The 21,737-nt window shown below is 35.8% G+C and overlaps 1 protein-coding gene across 1 annotated transcript in view; it reads left to right on the forward strand.

Annotated features, from left to right (window-relative positions):
* Positions 1 to 21,737, forward strand: part of ADAM10 (ADAM metallopeptidase domain 10) — a 171,114-nt gene that overhangs the window by 130,431 nt on the left and 18,946 nt on the right. The window contains exons 7-12 of the mRNA XM_036735307.1: positions 332 to 424; positions 5,661 to 5,844; positions 16,418 to 16,581; positions 17,966 to 18,149; positions 20,263 to 20,413; positions 21,387 to 21,570. Coding sequence (XP_036591202.1) covers positions 332 to 424; positions 5,661 to 5,844; positions 16,418 to 16,581; positions 17,966 to 18,149; positions 20,263 to 20,413; positions 21,387 to 21,570 — 960 coding nt within the window. The remainder of the gene's footprint in view (positions 1 to 331; positions 425 to 5,660; positions 5,845 to 16,417; positions 16,582 to 17,965; positions 18,150 to 20,262; positions 20,414 to 21,386; positions 21,571 to 21,737) is intronic.

Here is a 21,737-nt window from a genome sequence, read left to right on the forward strand (position 1 = left end):
ACGAACTGTCTGGATGACCTTAGTCAGGGCACATAGCCTATCTTTATCTTTATTTTTTCGCCTGTAAAATGAGAGGTTTCCCAACTCAAAAATTCTGATTCAGAGTCATTTTATACTTCCTTTTTGGTTCTTCTATTAAATTTTTCTCCTCTGCAGACATTGGTAGAGAAAAAGGCCATGGGCTCTTGCATTACAGTATGTAACTCACGAGTTTCTTTTCATTTTCTCACCCAGTCCCTAAAACTGGAAAAATGAAGATGTTTACTTGAAAAGTAGATTTTAATAAGCTTCCTTCTTTATTGCTGAAATGTGCTGCATTTCTACCCCCCAGATATCCAGTCATGTGAAAGCTATTGATACAATATACCAATCAACAGACTTCTCTGGAATCCGTAACATCAGTTTCATGGTGAAACGAATAAGGGTAAGGAATTTTCCAAAACTTACTAACCCTTTTTTATTTTGAAAAATGGTTCGTTTATGGGGTTGGGAAAGAAATATTAATTTTTTTGAATTTTGCTTGATATTTTTGCATGGAACAGTTTGTGAGTCAATGAGAAACTGATCCTTCTTTTGTCATACAAGGTATGGCTTTTAAAGAGCCAGTAAAAGGTTAATTCCTTGCAGGTAGTGACAATATGGTTTTGACAAAACAGTGGGATCTTCTTATTATTAGTATATTAGAAAGAACCCTGGATTTGGAGTTGGAGAATCTAGGTTCAAATCCTAGTTCTATCAACAAACTAAGGGAGTTGGCCTCTGATTCAGAAAGACCTAGGTTTGAGTTAAATCTCTTGACAAATATTTCTTGTGTGACCCTTGATAAATCATTTAATCTCTTAGTGCTTTAAGACCACTCTATTTTGAGAATAAAAGTTCTACAGAAGGGGTACATCTGTTTTGTTGTATAGGAAGTTCTTCATCTAGAAATTCCTACCCTGCTTAGTTATAGGTATGGTCTCATCTGACTCCTAGCACCTAGGACAGTTCTTGAGTTTACTTTCTGTCATAGATACATGATAGAGGTTTACTGATTTGAATTGAAACTGAAATCTGTCAGAATATCATTTATGCCATGGATTAAGAAGGTAATTGGCTATTTTTAGGATGATACCACAATTAAAAAAAAACAACCCAAGCTATTTTCAGTATCTGTAGGTGCTTTTCCTTGATAGTTTCCCTTCTCAGTCTTTTTTCTTAAAATTTTGCAAAACTTTTAGACTGTTTCAGCCCAGGATGCACTAGGAGACCCTGGCCCTTTCAGGCTGATTCACTGAATGGCCATTACCTCACTCAAAGTGAGAACCTGAAAAGACCTTAGCCTGAAAGGCCAGGGTCTCCCAGTGCATCCTGGGCCATGTCCAGTTGTCCTGATGAATATCAGGTCCCTGGACCCAGGTGGCTCTGGAGGAGAAAGTGACACTGGTGACCTTGCACAGCCCTCCCTCACTTGAGGGAGAATGAAGGACAAACAACATCAACAACAGAAGCCAGTATTAGAGTAACCATTTTTAATATGTAACTACTAGCAGTGCATTTTCTTAATTACTGGACAGATTGAGCCAGGGTACTTTGATATTTTAATCAAAATATTAAATTGTAAAGATAGGCGGACTTTAAAAAAAAACCTTGGATTTATGTACTAGAGAAATTATATGATGGAATATTTGTTTCACAAAAGTGACTCTAAAGGTTTTTTAAACCAGAGAAATTTAACATAAAGTTCATGAACTTATTTTAAAAATATTTTTATAGTTGTATTTGAACATAATGAGTTTCCTTTGTTGTAATCCTGTGTATTTTGTATTATGAATTTGAAAATATTCAGACTAGCAAAGGGATCTATGACACACAAAAGGTTGAAAAAACCCTGGTTTAAATATTGAGTATGCTAATATTATTAAAACATGATTTACTGTATGAAAAGTTAATTTATACTTTTTCATGAACAGTCTAAAAAAATTGAATAAAGCAAGATACACTAGAGTTTCTTATAGCAAGTATTGAGGAAAGATTATTTTATGTTTAGACCCTAAAATTAGAAAAATGCCCTCCACTTTTGTTTATATGTTCTTGGCTCCTGTATTTCAAAATAGGAATTAATGACTGCTTTTGTTAGTCTGACTACACTTCAATGGTATCTTTCTTGGTTTTACTATCCATGGAAGAACACCAAATGATCATCTGACAATGTCAAGTGAAATATACATCTTTATTAGAGCAATGAAATTACAAGAATTTAAAAATCGAACTGCCCGTATAATACTTAGTGAAATCTGGTTTAAATTGAAAATGTTTTGTATTGTGAAGCAATAGTCCTTGAAAATAAATCAGAACAGTATATTCTGTACAGTTTTTTGATGGTTTTACGGCTTTGTCACTGAGCTTTGTCACATAGCACCTGCCATGGATGATGTTTCCTGCATCACAAATATGAAGAAATAATTTTTTAACATGTAATCAGACTATTAAAAAATACTCTCCATTCTGGGACAGAAATACAAAGCAAAGGTAGATGAAAACTGGTTTTTTGTAGATGAAGTAGTGAGGCAAGAAGACTAGGTGAATCCAGTTTCCACAAATGGCTTTTAGCTTATGTATGCTACTGCTAATAGTCTCCTGTTATATGTGCCCAAGTGTATGTTCTTTGATGTCATTTATTAATATTTAATGACTATAGCAAATTGTGTTTCAACATTTAATGAGTAAACCAGAAGTATACAGAGCTGTTGCTATAGGACAAAGTAAGTCAAACATTTACATTGGGTTCTCTGATTTAGGGAGTATCAAATTGCTATAGAGATGAATTAAATGGGCAGAGGCCACTTGACTATAAACTCCATAGGCTTAGCAATCAGTGTACTCTACTGATTACGCCTTAATATATGTTTATTGATTGATTGAGTGAATGAATATGAAGAGTGAGTGACATAGTCTAACAACTGGTATTTTAAAAGTTCTCGAGGCTTTTATTCATACATTGATCCATATAGTCAGTGAGTTAACCTCTCCCATTATCAAAATACTACCTCAGAATAGGGCTATTCATTCCCTTTATACCCATTAAGCAGTCCTTAGAGTGACCATATTAGTTTTTTATGACTTTTTTTAAGGTTGATAAGAGTATTGAATTTAGCTGACCATGATACTTGAAAAAATTTAAGTTCTCATCTGTGAGAAAAATTTAAGTTCTCATCTGTGAGAACATTTCCTCCATTTATGCAAATCATACCTTGTCTATGCCATCTCATAATATACGTTTCCTGTCTATGTTTTTTTCCATAAAGGGTGTAACTAACACTGGAGATCTTTTTCCAGGCCTTTTAATATTTTGTGGATATTAAGATAAAATAAACTAAATATGTTGTCTCTTGGCCAGTTCACTTTCTTTTCAAATTTTGTCATGAATAGTGTATTTTGTCCTTCAGTTCAAGTTGTTTTTGGTAATATACCTCATCCTGTTTATACCGACCATGAATGAGTCTTTCCATTGTCCTTTGGTCACCTGCAACTTTCATTCTTCAGAAAACATTTGTTCCATGATTTCTTACATGAGGAAATAGTCCTTCATATTTCCTACTCAGCTTTGGTCTTTTCATCAGAAACATTTGAAAGTCCTTTATTCTGTTAAATGTCCATTTAATTTCCCCTGAAGAGTTATACTGAGCTTTGCCACATAAGTTATTCTTGGTTGTAAACCCATTATCTTTTGGAATATTGTATTCTAAGCTCTTCATAGCTTGCAAGGGCTTTACTGTGGATTTCTGACCAGTCTGTGAAATTGTGTGGAACCCTCTGCCCTTGCTGCCTCTGGATACAGAAGCTGCATGTATTTCTATTTCCGCTATAATCTGGCCACTTGCCTGCATTGACTGGCTTTTCTGGAAGGTCTTTTGCTGTTGTAGTCTCAGGCTGACTTTTTGTGCAGCTCTAGTATAGAAGAAGTTACTTAGTATAGTTTCTCATTGGATTTCTTGATGGTTATTTGGCCAGGTATTATTTTAAACTTTTATCTGGAACGGATATAGTGGAGCTGATTTACCTTCCTAGTGTCATTTGAACATAGGTTAAACTTCTCTTAAAAAATGGTGGTGGTCATCATTTAAAAATTTTATCTGCTTCTGATTTTTAAGTCACAACATAGTTACAAAGGTTTGGTTAAATTTATTTGAAGTGCATTTAGCATCACCCCATCTTTCTCTGTCTCTCTCACCTTTATCCTTCTCATTTGTTATTTATAATGAGCTTTATCGTAATTAGTCGATGGTCCGGTAGAATACAACTACTTTCAGATACAGCTCCCATGTCAGTAACCAGATTATTTCTGTAGAAAAATATTTAGGTTGGCATGGGGCCTGCCCATATAGTATTATTTTTCAAGTGTTCCTTGATTTGCTAGGCAAGCAGTGTTTAGAAAAACCTTTCAGCTTATCTGGAGAGTCAAACATTGTTTCAGCTTTCACGTAACAATCTGTAGAACGCAGTAAAAATGCTAAGAGTTAGAAGCTAGTTCAAGACATGGTGGAAGGTAGCACTAAAAATTGAGAAAACTGGCTTCTCAATTGAATAAAGCCGTGCTCTTACACTTATCTCTATTTTCTTACAGTGAGTATCCTCATTAATTGTTAACAAATAGTATCCTAGGTTTTATTAAGTCAGTAATATTATCCAGAGCATCTTTGGTTTAAGTTGGGAGAGTTAGATTGCTGAGGCAGAAGCTAGAGTTTCTATAAATAAGACACTCCCCCACCCCCACCCCCACCCCAGCCCTGCTTGAAGGAAAGGACCTCTTGCATAGACAAATTCAGATAAGTATTTTAAAAGTAGTTCTATATGCTTGTACAAAACCAGTGACAAAGTCTTAACTCAGCCTCAAAAGATGCTAAATTTCATTAGTATGGATACCCTACCACTAATACGAACCAGTACTTTAGTAGAGAGGTGTCAAACACATGGCCTGTGGGCTGTATGCCGCCTACGGCACTCCCCTATGTTTTGCAGTGGGAGCCATATTAACATGTAATTGGGAAATATTTAACAAAAGAAATAAAAGTATAATAAAACATAGATAATATTAATAATGTGGTTTTCTAAGTTGGCATGCTGCCCAAAGGAATCCTTATGTACAGGTTTAGTAGCCTCTATTTCTGAATTTGGTACCAGTGCTCTTGTAAATATATTTTCATGGGTTGCTGTGTCTAAAAACAAAATCCTCATCTGATGACCTGTATTTTGGTTATCTCTCTCTCTCCAAAATTAGCTAGACTGACCTTGGATTTAAAGCCCTTCTACCTTTGTCAAATAGGCTGTTTTTACATAGCCTTTAAAAACTGGGATCACTTCTATGTCACCATGAGGCTTCAGTGGTTGACTTGAGTAGAAAGTTGATAGCATCATAGGATTGTGGATTTAGAACTAAAGGAGACCTTAGTGGCCATGTATTCCAACCCCCTCATTTTACAAGTGAGGAAACTGTCCCACAGAAGTTGAGTGATTTGCCTAAAGTCACACAGATAATAACTAACATAAATGAAATTTAAGCCCAGCCCCTCTTGACTTTGAATCCATTGATATTTCTCTAATGTATCACACTAAAGTCAGTTGAGAAACTTAACCTGACTTCAGTTTTAATTGTTTGTTTAAATTATTTTCGTATTTAGATAAATACAACTGCTGATGAGAAAGACTCGACAAATCCTTTCCGCTTTCCTAATATTGGTGTGGAGAAGTTCCTGGAATTGAACTCTGAACAAAATCACGATGACTACTGTTTGGCCTATGTCTTCACAGATCGAGACTTTGATGATGGTGTTTTAGGTCTGGCTTGGGTTGGAGCACCTTCAGGTAGCTTATCTATGTCTTTGATTTTTAAAATTTTATTTGGATAATATGGATTAGGCAGTATTCATGAGCACTGTGTAAGTTAAATTAATAAAAATAATTTGTTTCACAATCATTTCCAAAATACAGATGTTTAGGTACATTGCTTTCCATTTGTTAGGAAGACAACATTTCCTGATTCTCCTAGTTGGTAATGCCATCCCCAATCACATAATATTTATTTTGAATAGATCTTGTTATTTGTCGTGAACATAGTGTTTTCCTTCTCTCCCACCTTCACCTTGACAAATAAAATATAGCTCTTTGAGGGATATCTCACTTTTGTATTTGCATTTTGTATTCTATTTGTAGCACAGTGCCTGGCACATAGTAGACATTTAATAAGTACTTGCTCATCAGTCAGTTAATTGCATATACATTTATTATTATTTAAATGATTTGATATTTACTCTAGAAACAAAAAACTTAGAAGTGTAAGAGAATTTGAGTAGTATTTAGTCTAGTGCCCTCTATGTGAATATCTAAACTCTTCTCTTTTTTTCCTCTTTATTAGTTAATAAACATTTATTCTCTGTATCACTTCATACAGGTTCCCAGTTTTATCTGAAACTAATCATTTCTTAGCTGTCATAAAAAGTTTGTTCTGAACATTTTGGTGCTTTTGAAGTTTGATTTTTTTTTCCTTTGAATATTTGGGGTTTTCTCTCTTTGACCTCCTTGGGAGTGGAATATGTGCCTAGCCAGTATACTCTCTGGATCAAAGAGTATTTAGGCACTTTTTAATAGCATAATTCCAAATTATTTTACAGAATGGTTGGATCATTTCATAGATCTGCCAACAGTAGATCTGTCTTTGTCTAGCACCTCTGATAAAGACTATTCCCGTCTTTTTCCATATCATCTAATTTGTTGGATATGAAGTATAACTTAGAGTTTTCTGATTTCTATCAGTCTTTCATAGGTTAATAGTTTGCAGTTCTTTTGAGAACTATTTGTTCTTAACCTTTGGTCACTTAAACATTGGTGAATGGCTCTTGGTCTTAGATAATATGTTAATTTCCTATCAATTTTGGTTATCATATCTTTTTATCAGAGTTAACTGATGCAAAGATTTTTCTTCCAGTGAGGCACATGCCCCTTTATTTTTTACTAATTCTGGTTACAGATTTCAAAGTAAGTTTTCCTATTTGATAGTTTTTAGCATTTACTTTTGGTAAAGAGCTTGGTGAATAACATGAATTTATAATGTACCAGGTCACAGTTGTGTAATTTCTTCCAGCTCCATTCAGAAATACATGAGTAGGATTAGATGAGGTTTGGCAAGAGGTGAGGGTGATAGGATAAGGGGTCAAGGTTTTCAGGAGTGGAAGACAGTATGTAGTTAAAGTAACTAGCTGTGGGGCAGAGATTGGATAGGGACAAAATTTAAGTTAGATCAGGGGTAATGGTCTGAGAAATATTGAGTGGCAGAGGGATTAAAGGTCTCAAGGGCAAAAATAGATTTAGGAGGGCTGAGGTAGAGGGAAGAGATTGAATGAAAGGAAGTTGTCTTCAGATAGAAGAATGTTATAGTTTTTGATTAAGGAAATTGAAATACATATGGGTAAAGGTGATAGATTTCATCTTTGGTATGACTGAGGCATAGGAAAGAACTAGGTTATAAGTTGTAAGGATACTGTCTTAGCATAAACCCTTCATTCATCAGAAAAACCCAGCAACCCGATAGCCCAGTTCGTCGTGTTCTTGTTCTCATTCTCCCTGTCTCTTGTCTCTCTTTCTCTCTGTCTCTCTCTGTCTGTCTGTCTGTTTCTCTCTAAAAAAAAAAAAACCCTGGAGGAAAAATTTCGGTGTTAGTGTTTTCTGCCCCTGAAGGTCATCTTCTCCCCAACCCAGCACTTACTTATGTCATTAGTTTTTGTGTCACCATATTGCTTGGTCTGTGGCACATTGTTTTCAGTTGTACTTGGCTTAATCAGTGTTTGTTCTTCCTATACTTACTGTGTTGCCTACTATAATTCCTGTCATCATCTTGTCCTTGCAGATACTGTGTAATTTGTACAGTATAGATACTGTATATATGTGTATGTGCTATATACATATATACTATATTATATACTATTATGTGGATAGTATAGCTATATAGTATATTTATATGGGATAGATACTATATAATTTGGAGTGTGTGAGGTAGGAAGGAATTATTGTGCAATCATATTCTTTCTTTATACACTGCAACTGGTTTTTAGTGTGATAAGTATAGGGGCTGAAACATTTAAAGGTTGCTTTTCAACTCTGTGCTTACTACTCTGTGTTGTTCAGCATTGTTCTTTTACAGTAGAATGGAAAAATCTCACTACACAAGAACATTATCATTAACATTATCAATAACCATAACGGTGTGGTTACTGATCTAGAGCCAGACATTCCAGAGAATAAAGTCAAGTATGCCTTAGGAAACATTGCTAACAATAAGGGTAGTGGAGGTGACAGAATTCAAGCTAAGCTATCTAAAGTCCTAAAAGATGATGCTGTTAAAGTCCTGCATTCAATATGCCAGCAGCTTCGGAAAAACTAAACAGTGGCCCTTGGATAAAAGATCTGTTTATGTCCCCAGTCCAAAAGAAAGGCAATTCCAAAGAATGTTCAAGTCAGAGAACAGTTGCACTCATTTCACACACCAGCAAGACTATGCTTAAGATGCTGCAAGCTAAGCTTTAGCAGTATGTGAACTGAGAATGAACAGAAAAGCATATTGGTTTTAGAAGGGGCAGGAACTAGAGACCAAATTGCTAAAATTTACTGGATTATGGAAAATGCAAGGGAGTTCCAGAAAAAAACATCTATTTCTGTTTCATTGACTACACTAAAGGCTTTGAGTGTGGATCACAGCAAAATGTGTCAAGTTCTCAAACAGATGAGAGTAACAGATCATCTTATTTGTCTCCTGAGGAACCTTTTGTGGGTCAGGAAGCAGCAGTTAGAACCAAGCAACCGATTGGTCTAAGATGGGAACGGGAGTATGACAAGACTTTATATTGTCATCTTATTTAGATATGCAGGGTACGTTTTGTGAATGTATAATTGAATGTATGCAGTACTATTATATAATATCCAGGCTAGATGAATCAAAATCCGAAATTCAACAGTTTTAGATAGGCACATGATACCACTCTGATGGCCCAAAGTGAACAAGGACTAAAACGCCTCTTGATGAGTGTGAAAGAGGAAGAGTGTCACAGCTGGCCTGAAGCTTAACATCAGAAACTCTAAGATCTTGGCAGATGGTCCCATCACTTCCTGGCAAATAGAGGGTGAAAAAATGGAAGCAGTGTCAGATTTTATATTCTTGGGCTCAAAAGAAAAGTGCAGAAAGTGACTACAACCATGAAATTAAAAGGCACTTGCTCATTGAAAGGAAAACTATGGCAAATCTGGGCAGCTTACTAAAAAGCAGAGACATCACCTTGGTGACAAAGGTCCGTATAGTCAAAGCTGTGGTTTTTCTAGTAATATATGGCTGTGCGAGTTGGTCTTTGAGGAAAGCTGAGTGCTGCAGAATCGATGCTTTAGAATTGTGGTGCTGGAGAAGACCTTTGAGAGTCCCTTGGACAGCAAGGAGATCAAATCAATCAATTCTTAAAGAAATTAACTTAGACTATTCATTGGAAGAACAAATACTGAAGCTGAAGCTTAAGTACTTTGGCTATATAATGAGAAGACAGACTCATTGGAAAAGATTCTGATGTTGGGAAAGATTGAAGGCAAAAAAAGGGGGGGACAACAGAGGATGAGATGGATAGTGTCATGGAAGCAACAAACATGAGCTTGGTCAGACTTTGGGAGATGGTGCAGGATAGAAGGACCTGGTGTTCTGTGTTCCATGGAATTGTGAAGAGTTGGACATGACTGAAAAGTAGCAATTCAGTTTACTTTTTTGCTAATAATATATATGTAACCCTTTTCTTGCCGTGTCAGTGCAAAAAGAAATAATTTAGTGGTTGAAAATGGATGGACAGCGTATTTCTGATCTAGGTGGTACTATAGGTTTATCTTGTGTTCTTTGAATTCTTTCTGACATTTTCTCTCATGCAGGACTATTTCAATAACCGTATTTCATTGCATAATCATCGCAGATTTAATGCTAAATTTTTTGCCCCTCCCCCCCAAAAAGGGTGATGCAACCATTATGTGAAAGTCTTCCTTCCTCCCTCCCTCCCTCCTTCCTTCCTTCCTTCCTTTCTTATCATTTATTACTAAACTGTCTTTGGTGCAAGATTAGGATGCATGGAATACTTGTATTAAAATTGAATACTGACAGTGCAGGTGTGCTGAGAATTCTAGGCTCGCAATGCATGAGATAAATGGGTATCTATCTGCCACTGGTAAATGCATTGCTTCTCTGTTTACCTTTTAAGCGGTGTGCCAAATGAAATTATACCATGCTTATGGTTATTATGTGCTTATTATGCTTATTATACCATGATTATGTGATGAAAGGTTATAAACCAGTTTTTGGGTGGAGTGGGGAGGGCAGGAGAAGAGCAGGGTGTGACAATTATGTGGTAAAGTGCAGTAATCTTAACTCAATTCAACAAGAGTTTACTGATCACCTAACGTGTACAAAACAACCAACCATACCACTCTCCTGTTAAAATCTCCAGTGCCTTTTCTATAAACATCTCAGGGTGGCATTTAGCTTTCCATTATCTGACTCCCAACTACTGGCCTGTGCTGTCTTCCTCTGAATATTAAGGAAGGCACTCATTCATACCTGGAATGCACTGCTTCCTCATCTCTCCCTGTTAAAATGATTATTCTCTTTATTGAAAACCTAGGTTGGATGCCACTTCTATGGAATTTTTCCTGGCCACCCTTGCTCCCACCTCCACCAGCAACTTCCCATTCCACCAGCCACCTCCCCATCCCCCATATCTTCAGATTTTCTTAAGAGCATTTTTCTAGGTTTCTTCTTTGCCTCATAACATGCACCCTTATGTTATTAAAATTTTTCGTTTTAGATTGTAAGCTCTTTGAGTTTATCCTCTTCCCTTTTTTTAAAATTCTCAGCACTCTATATAATGGGCACTTAATATAACTTGAAAATAGAATTTAAATTAATTCATCATTTAATCAATTAAATTAATGCATTTAATTTAATTCTTTCAGATTGATATATGTAGTATATAAAGATAAGAATGCAGTTTTTATTCTTAAGAAGTTCATAGTCCTGGAAAACTAGCCTGCTCCTAACTACTACTTAACTTCTTTACAGTGCTTACAGTTCCATGTTAAAATACCGGGATTGATCTAGAAAACAATTACGTATTATATACTTAGATATGTAGCAGCTTTGTAGATATATTTTTAAAATCCCAAGATGTACAAATTATTTCCTGCTTATCAATTTTCAGTTAGTGTTAGAAGATACAGTGAAATATTGAAGCTAAAGAAGTACAGAACCTAACTACGTGATCTCATTGCTTCCATTCTGAATCCTGGTCTCATTGATTTCAAATTTGGGGGTTGTATACTTGTGAGTGCTAATGTTCCTATGTGTATTTGCATTAAAGAATTCTATACAAACAGGATGCTTTGAAACTATAATAATTGGCACATAGTAAGTGTCCAATAAATTAAAGTCAGATATATGTTTTACCCTTTGCTTTTATATTCCTTACTTTGATCTTTGGTTATGTAATGACATCTTAATTTTAAAAAATGAATAATTATTGAACTTGAGTTATGAATATTTACTATTGGAGTATGAGTCATTTGTATATCATTTATATATAAGTAATATTTTTACTTTTATGTAGTAAGTTAAAACTTGTACTAATTGATTACCAAAATTGCTTTGTAACTTATCAGTTTATGTGTTTTTTGCTTATTTAATAAGAGCTGTTGTTTGAAGTAGATGACATATTCTTATGTAACAATAGTAATTAAAACTGACAGAAGGTTATATGTTTAAGGAAGTTAAATAGTTAAGTAGCAACAAATAATTTATTTCAGAATAATGTTCTCATAACTAAGTATAACCTTTCCTGAAATTGAAAAAATACTTTTAAATAAATAGAAAAAGTATACCTTTTTAAACCTGAATGGAACATTTTTTTTTTTTGACAACCATGTATTTACAATTTTCTCTTTAACGGAAGCTTTACAGTTTGGAGTCTTCTGTGTTTAATTCAGATTTTGACAGTTCTGCATTGGACCACTTTACATTTGACAAATCTTCACTTAGGCGGGATATTTATTGATTTATTATATGCTTAAAACACTTAACATTTTAATGTAATGCATTATTGTGAATACAGCTGTATCGTTTATAAGTTTCAATATTATTATTGCGGTCCTCATGTGGAAAAAATAATCAGGCAAAGAAGAATATTAAGTAGGATTTCTGACTTATTTTTGCTTATAAATACTTCTAAGGGATGTATAGGATTGTAATGGTTTAGTAATCATATGTAATATCCCTATTTTTGAAACATAAACACTACTTGAGCTTCTAGATTTGTATGACAGGATAGAAACACATGTATTTCAGTTAATACATCTAGTTTTATTTCTTTAAAGCAAACTAACACTTTGGCTTGAAGATCCAGTCAAGCAATTTAAAATTTTATTTCATAAATGTTTCCTAGTTCATGGAAGTAGAAGGAAGTATTATATTGTACTATCTCTTTTTATAGTTCCATCAAAGATTTTTCAGGTTCCTTAAAGAATAGGAATTTTTCTAATGGCACCATGAAGCCATGGTTTGTTAGTGCGTATAGAAAACTATTTCCAAATGTCTTGATGGATCAGTTAGGGTATTTTAAAAGATAAAATAATTACATTTCTCTAGGAACTATATATGAATACCTTTCTAACATTTATGCAGATTCATAGTGTTTTAAACGCTATAGTAAATTTAAAAAAAAACAATTTCTAAAATGTGTAATATACCAAGTGTTCCTTTATAAATGTAGGTGGACTGATTGATCATTCAATTTCTTTTTAACCTTTGGTTTTCACAATTTTTTTATTTTGGTTTCTCATAAGTCCCCAAATAAACATTACCTTTGTCAAGTATGCTGGGTAGTATTTGTTAATGAAGTGTGCTTGAATATATAAGTTAGTCATATATAACATTGTATATTTCTTTTAAGGACAACAAACTATATATTGTATCACTACCATTATTGGCTTTTTCAAAATCTCCGCAAGACTCCTTGGTTTTCATTGAACTCAAGTTGTAAATTCGGCTTTACAAAACCATAAACATAAAAAAGTAACATATAAAGCATAGCTTCGACTAAATGTGAACATTTCAGCAATAGAATTTAAAGGAGAGGAGAGAAAATGGCAAAAATAAAATCAAGAAAGGGAATTGAGATTCGAAGAAATATAGTAGTTCTATATTTAAAGTTAATCATTTTTCAGTGATTATTCCCACAAAAATAAAAAGTAGGGATGGGGCAAGCTGATTGTTCTTAAAAATTTCTTTATGCATACTACGAAAACTTAATGTTAGAAGGAATTTACTATCCCTGACATAAAGAAAAGGGTCATTTGACACATTGAGGAGCCAATAGAATTTCAGACTCAAAAAATAAAATTGGTGTAATTTAGTACAATTTTTAAAAATTTTATAATTTTTACTTAATATCTTAGTTTTCAACATTGATTTCCACAAGATTTTGAGTTACAAATTTTCTCCCCATTTCTACCCTCCCCCTATTCCAAGATGACATACATATATTCTGATTGCGTCGTTCCCCAGTCAGCCTTCCCTTCTGTCACCCCACTCCCCCCCCCCCCCCCCAATTCCCTTTCCCCTTTCTTGTAGGGCAGGATAGATTTCTATGCCCTATTCCCTATATACTTTCCCAGCTGCATGTAAAAAACCAACTTTTTTTTTGAGCATCTGCTTTTAAAACTTTGAGTTCCAAATTCTCTCCCCTCTTCCCTTCCCACCCACCCTCCCTAGGAAGGCAAGTAATTCCACATAGGTCACACATGTATCATTATGTAAAACACTGTCACAATGCTCATGTTGTGAAAGGCTAACTGTATTTCCTTCCATCCTATCCTGTCCCTTTGTTCAATTTTCTCCCTTGACCCTGTCCCTTTTCAAATGTGTTTGCTTTTGATTACCTCCTCCCCCATCTGCCCTCCCTTCTGTCACCCCCCCTTCTGTCACCCCCCCTTTTTTATCTCCTTCCCCCTCCTTTCATGTGGGGTAAGATACCCAATTGAGTGTGTATGTTATTCCCTCCTCAAGTCAAATCCAATGAGAACAAAATTCACTCATTCCCCCTCACCTGTCTCCTCTTCCCTTCCAGTGAACAGCTTTTTCTTGCCACTTTTATGTGAGATAATTTACCCCATTCTATCTTTCCCTTTCTCCCTCTCTCAATATATTCCTCTCTCACCCCTTGATTCTATTTTATTTTTTAGATATCATCTCTTCATATTCAACTTACCCTGTGCCCTCTGTCTATATATATGTATATATAGGTAATACTTCAAGGTAATACTTCAACTACCCTAATACTGAGAAAGGTCTCATGAATTATAAACATCATCTTTTCTTGTAAGAATATAAATAGAAGCAGTTCAACTTATGATTTCTCTTTTGTTTACCTTTTCATGCTTCTCTTGATTCTTGTATTTGAAAATCAGATTTTCTATTCAGCTCTGGTCTTTTCATTGAGAAAGCTTGAAAGTATTCAGTTTTATTGAAAATCCGTATTTTGCCTTAGAGCATTATATTCAGTTTTGCTGGGTAGGTGATTCTTGGTTTTAATCCTAGCTCCTTTGACCTCCGGAATATCATATTTGAAGCCCTTCGATCCCTTAATGTAGAAGCTGCTAGATCTTTTGTTATACTGATTGTGTTTCCACAATACTCAAATTGTTTCTTTCTGGCTGCTTGCAGTATTTTCTTCTTGACCTGGGAACTCTGGAATTTGGCGACAATATTCCTAGGAGTTTTCTTTTAGGGATCTTTTCAAGAGATGATCGGTGGATTCTTTCAATTTCTATTTTACCCTCTGGCTCTAGAATATTAGGGCAGTTCTCCTTGATAATTTCTTGAAAGGTGATGTCTAGGCTCTTTTATTTGATCATGGCTTTCAGGTAGCCCAATGATTTTTAAATTATCTCTCCTGGATCTATTTTCCAGGTCAGTGGTTTTTCCAATGAGATATTTCACATTGTCTTCCATTTTTTCATTCCTTTGGTTCTGTTTTATAATGATTTCTCATAAAGTCACTAGTTTCTACTTGCTCCAATCTAATTTTTAAGGTGGTATTTTCTTCAGTGGCCTTTTGGACCTCCTTTTCCATTTGGCTAATTCTTCCTTTCAAGGTGTTCTTCTCCTCATTGGCTTTTTGGAGCTCTTTTGCCATTTGAGTTAGTCTATTTTTTAAGGTGTTATTTTCTTCAGTATTTTTTTGAGTCTCCTTTACCAAGTTATTGACTTGTTTTTCATGATTTTCTTGCATCATTCTCATTTCTCTTCCCAATTTTTCCTCTACTTCTCTTACTTGCTTTTCCAAATCCTTTTTGGGCTCTTCCATGGCCTGAGACCAATTCATATTTTTCTTGGAGGCTTTTGATGTAGGCTCTATGACTTTGTTGACTTCTTCTGGCTTTATGTTTTGGTCTTCTTTGTCACCAAAAAAGGAATCTAGAGTTTGAGTTTGAGTCTGAGTTTGTCTTTGCCGCCTGTTCATGTTCTCAGCCAACTACTTGACCCTGGAGTTTTTTGTCAGGGTGTGACTGCTTGTAGAGTAGAGTACTTTGTCCCAACCTTTAGGGTCCAAGCACTGCTGTTTTCAGAGCTACTTCTAGTCCACCATCACCCCAGGCTCTGTCACAGCAGTGCTCCTCCTCCCCCAAGAACTGCCAACCTGGACTGCAATCCAGATCCAAGCAGGGCATTGCAAGAGAACCTGCCTCTGTGCCCACAAAGCACTTCTTGCAGTCCTGCCCTGATCTGCTGCTAGATTCCTCCCACTACGTGGGCCAGGGACTTGGGAAGCAGCTGACGCTGGTGCTCTGGAAGCAGCCTCAGGAGTTCCTGCTGGTGCCACCACCAGTGCTGCACCACTTCCTCCACCCCCAGGGCTGGCGGCCAGACTGCTTTGAACTCAATCCTGCAGTTTCCCACTAACCTGCTCTTTGGCGTTTGTGTGTTGAGAAGCCTGCCAACTGCCACAGCTCAATGATTCATGGCCCTAAGGCCTGTTTTGGCCAGCTGACTCCAGGTCTGGTCTGTCCTGGTGCAGTCCATGCTGGGCTGAACTCAGCTGCCAGCACCATGCTATAGACCCTTCCCAGTGACCATCCAGGCTCTCCTGGGCTGGAGACCTGTTTCCCTCTTCTATTTCGTGAGTTCTGCAACTCTAGAATTTGTTCGGAGCCATTTATTACAGGTGTTTGGAGGGATTTGGGGGAGAGCTTAAGCAAGTCCCTGCTTCCCAGCTGCCATCTTGGCTCTGCTACCCCAATAGAATTTTTTTACAGTGACTTTTTTGGAAGAAGGAAAAGATACTAATCTTTGTTACCTTTTCTTCATAATTAGGAAGCTCTGGAGGGATATGTGAAAAAAGTAAGCTGTATTCAGATGGTAAAAAGAAATCCTTAAATACTGGCATCATCACTGTCCAGAACTATGGATCTCATGTCCCACCAAAAGTTTCTCACATTACTTTTGCTCATGAGGTTGGACACAACTTTGGTTCTCCTGTGAGTACTGCATACTTATCAATTTTTCTTATAGAGTTTATACGACTTGTTAGTAAACTTAATGCTGGCAAAGTGGTGATGTAATTTTAAAAAAAATAAATCTGTACAAAACACAGGTGATAGGATGTTAAAAGGTAAAATATTAAAATAAAAACAACTAGAATAGGCTTTCATCTAGTCCAGGTCCTTTATTTTATAAATGGAGGATATCAGGCCCAAAGAGTCAAGTTAGGGGAGGCATGGCTAGACCACAGTTAATCTGAAAAAGTTTGGGGGAAGTAGACATAGTAATGGATTATGAGTTTGTGCGGTGTGTCATCCCAAAACAGTAGATGTCGGAAATGTATCTTTGGAATTTTAATACGATGAATCAAATTTATAGATTTGTGAACTTGTCAAAATGGCGTTTATTGACACCTGGATTTAAAGGGTGGCAAAGTATTTATTGTACATTGTCTCATTCAGTTCTCATTAAAAAACTTTGAGACATATAGCCACTATAGGCATTTATAATCCCCATTTTACACATGAGAACATTGACCTTCAGATTAGGTGAATTGCTCCTGATTGCATAGCTATTACGTATCAGAGGCAGTATTTGAACTCAGATCTTCCTGGTTCCAAGAATTTCTATCTCCTATGCGATGCTACCTTTCGTAAGAATGAATCAATAAGCATTGTGTATCTTATGTTGTCATTTAAAAAAAGAATTTAGAGACATACTTTTTTTCTTCAGTGAAATAAACTCCCCCAAGCAGACCAAATGGTACTCCTTGAATTTCTTCCAAATTTGTCAATCGTAAATATATTGAATTCTAAAGCTGGAAAGGACCTTTAAGTATTTTTGTCATAAATCAAATATAGGAAAATTTCTGTCTCTCACATCTGGCTACTGGCTAGACTTATTTGGCCTTGTCATTGTTGTGGCCTTTGTTACTTTTGTTTCTTCTCTTTATAAGTAGGTTCTTGAAATGAAGATCTGTGAAGTGAATAGTGATTTCCGAGGTTATTTTGTTTTAGAAGTTTGTGACAAGAAGGGAGAGTAGTTATTGAACTTCAACCTAAATAATTTAAATAGTTTGAGAAAATTTGCTTCCCCTCCTTTTTTCCCCTTCCTCTTTTTCCTTACCATTTTACCTTTTTCTTGTCCTTGCTTTCTTTTCCCTTCCCTTTTGCTATTCCCTTCTCCCATTTTTCTTCTTTTTCCCCCCTTTTCTTTGTCCTATCTAAACCATTGTAGCAAAAATTCTATCTATACTATTTCTTGAACTCCTCCAAAATAGGCTATTTATTTAGTGCAATGAAAAATCAACTGATTGGGAAAAAAATCTAAAAATTTACTTTTGCTCTTTGATATGTATAACATAGATTTCTTATTTTACAGCATGATTCTGGAACAGAATGTACTCCGGGAGAATCTAAAAATTTAGGACAGAAAGAAAATGGCAATTATATCATGTATGCAAGAGCTACATCTGGGGATAAGCTTAACAACAATAAATTTTCACTCTGTAGTATTCGAAACATAAGCCAAGTTCTTGAAAAGAAGAGAAATAACTGTTTTGTTGGTATGTATATGTTTGGGTGAAGGGGTCGTGATGGCTTTCAACTTCATATTTCACTGGTATGACGAACTGTGGTGCACTGCTGTAGATCATGAACTTATTTCTCTTAGGGCAATGTCTGAAACACAGAGGTTAAGTGATTTGCCCAGGATCAAATAGCTAGAAATTGTCAGACACTGACTTGACTCCCAGGCCAACTCTCTATCTACTGTGCCTCTCCACACTGTCATAAAAGGTTCTGATTGTCAAAATAAACTGAGTTAGGAAGGGCCCATGGGAACTGAAGATGCAGAGTACTCTCCATTCAGGATTCCACGTTGGCTAACGTATTCACACTACAGAAGGAATTGAATTTCATTGAAAACGGCATTTTATAAGTGATATCAGAAGACATAAGAAGTTACAATAAAATTGAAAGACAGTCCCAAGTTTCTTAATGAAGAGGGAAATATAACCAGAGTTGTTTTCACCATGTGACCAAAGACCACAAGAATCTCTTTATACTGATCATCTTATCTCTGTGCTTAGGATAAGCTTAAAAGACTATTGTAAAAACTGAACATGATCTATTTGTGGGGGGGATTAGAGTCTAGACCTCTAATTTTATTTAGTGATCTACTAGTGTAGGTAAGCACCCTTTCTGTAACTTGTTGTCTAGGGCAGTGAAGTCAAACTCAAATAGAAACAAGCCACTAAACCCTACAAAAGGACCCTGCGTATTAACGTAGAAAATGACACGTTAACATTGTGTTCTATTGTGCCTTTATTTGTTTTGATAAATATTTCCCAGTTTCATTTTAATGTGGTTTGGGCTGCAGTTGTAAATGTTGTGGGCTGCTTCTGACACAAGCCCCATGTTGGACACCTCTGGTCTAAGGCACTTAGAAGTTAAGTGACTTGTCCAGGGGTCATAGTCAGTATGTGGCAGGAACAGGACTTGAACTCAGGTTGTCCTGTCTCCAAAGCCATTGCTGTATCTGCTGCAGCATGTTCCCTCTTTGGTTGCCTAGTAAGAAGATAAGTTCCATCAAGAATTTGATCCAAAAGCCAGATACTCCCTGCCTTCAAGGAGCCTGCGTGCTAATAGGAGGAGACAGCGTATGTGGGGACTAGTAACCAAAGAAAGGAGTCTTGATCTGGGAGTCACAGGGATTATGAATTGATACTTGGGGCTGTCTATTATAGCTACTGCCTTTCCAGAAGTTTTGATTTTTATATCCAGAGCAAGAGGTGAAAAGTATGGTGGGTAAGGGCAAGGCAGCAGGGACAGAGAGGGAAGGTCTTTGCAAATAGCCAGGCAGGGAGCTCATCCTACAACTCAAGCCTTCATAAGTAGTTAGGAAGAACCCTGTCATTACAGTCACAAAGCTGAACTTGAACTATCACGCTATCCTGAAAGTGAAAGGTAAAAGAGAAAGGGAAAGATGTACCTAACTGAAAGAAGAATTCCAGAAAATAGCAAGGAGAGATAAGAAGGTTTTCTTAAATGAGCAGTGCAGAGACACAGAAGAAAACAATAGAATGGGAAAAACAAGAGATCTCTTCAAGAAAGTTAGAGATATTTAGAGCCAGACATCCTGGAGAATGAATTCCATGAAATTGTGAAGAGTTGCACACTAGTTTAACAATTGACAATAACAAAATCATTAGGAGTAGACCTCATTTGGTAGTATTTGAACTTTGAGCCTCTGAGAATAAACTAGAGAAATTTGTGTTTTGGCTAAGACTTTGTTCAGCTCTGTGGCAAGTGACAAAACTCATAGATCCCTGTTATAAAGATTCTGTGAATGTAGTTTTATGACTACAGTCAGAGTGAGTTTTGGTGGAGGCATGTATAAACTGGAAGGAGGCATAGAGATCTAACTCTCCGTCATTTTAGACATTTGGGAAGTAAGATCTAGGGAGCTTTTGACTCAGGGTCATATGGCTAATTAGTAGCAGAGCTAGTACGGAAATCCAGGTTTTTAAACTGCTAGTTCAGTGTTCCAAATTTCTGTTGCTCCCCAAAATTTTTTACTTCTTTTAAAAAAATGCCTTGAACTATTTTTGAATTTTAAATAAAACAGCTGTATACACAATTTCATTATTCTTAATGAGAGCTATTTCTTTTTCTCAGAATCTGGCCAGCCTATATGTGGCAATGGAATGGTAGAACAAGGAGAAGAATGTGATTGTGGTTATAGCGATCAGTGTAAAGATGAATGTTGCTATGATGCAAACCAACCAGAGGAAAAGAAATGCAAGTTAAAACCAGGAAAACAGTGCAGGTACACTCCAGAATGTAGTTACAAATTTAAATATATTGTTAAAGAAAATTAATTAGGATGGTAATTTACAAGTAAAATTTGGCAGTTTAATTTTAAAATTGTTATTTCCATTCCTTATTTGGGGAATGATGAAGAATACTTATAACTATTACTCATGTTGGTATGGTAGATGTTGTAGAGTTGCATGGGAAAGGCAGTTGATAGGATTCTTTACCCCAAGTGGTTTCTCCCTCCTCCCTCTTAAAAAGTCTTGATTTTCCTTAAGTGTTGTAGATCCATGTTTACTTCTTTGTGCATCTTTTTGTATATTTAAATCATGTAATTAATCTGTTAAATTACTTCAAGAATATTTGACTTATTTTCTCTTGATATCTGATTACTGTATGTGGGACTTTGATACTTGTTTGTAGTATTTATGTGAGACTGATGCTTGTTTACAGTATTTAAATGTGATCATAGACTTAGAGCTGAAAAGGACTTAAGAGGTTATCTGGGATCTCTTAATTTATTGATGAGAAAACTAAGGCCCACAGAGGTTATATTTCTTGCTTTAGCTTAAATGGGTATTAAATAGTAGAAGAAACAGGCTTTGTATCTTCTTATGTCTCTAAATGTAGCATTCTTTTATCTTCACTGCACTGACTTATTAATTACTTGAGTAATTTGAAAAATAAAAATGAATTGCATTTTCTGTGCTAACTTTTCACTAAAGGTGGATAAATTGAAGGGAAAGCATACTTAATGCAATGATCACAATAATAATCATCTATTACTAATTAGAATGCTCAAATTTTGTAATCTAGAGTTGAAGTGAAACTTTAAATTGGTGTGTTAGTGCTACATTTGCTGAGAAATGTGGTTTTCTATACTTGCTATTTAGCAGAATTGTGTATTAGCACCATATTATGTTAAGTAGACAATTGGCATCGAAATGGATATTTTTCATTATTTTTAAAAAAAAATGTTTCCTCAGCCCAAGTCAAGGTCCTTGTTGTACTGCGCAATGTAATTTCAAGTCAAAGTCTGAGAAGTGTCGGGATGATTCTGATTGTGCAAAAGAAGGCATATGTAATGGTGTTAAAGCTCTCTGCCCAGCATCTGACCCTAAACCAAATTTCACAGATTGTAATAGACATACACAAGTTTGCATCAATGGGGTAAGTTTTGCATTTGAGTCATAAAACTTTGACTTAGTTCTCTCAAACTTCCCTTTGAAAAATGGACAAGTACTTATAATTTGCATAGTTGGTCTTTAGGTATGTTGATTGCAGAACTATACAGGGTAATTAATCTTGTTCTCTTAGGTGGAGGAATATCTTTTTCC

This window comes from Trichosurus vulpecula, chromosome 8, assembly GCF_011100635.1.
Source record: "Trichosurus vulpecula isolate mTriVul1 chromosome 8, mTriVul1.pri, whole genome shotgun sequence".
NCBI lineage: Eukaryota > Metazoa > Chordata > Mammalia > Diprotodontia > Phalangeridae > Trichosurus > Trichosurus vulpecula.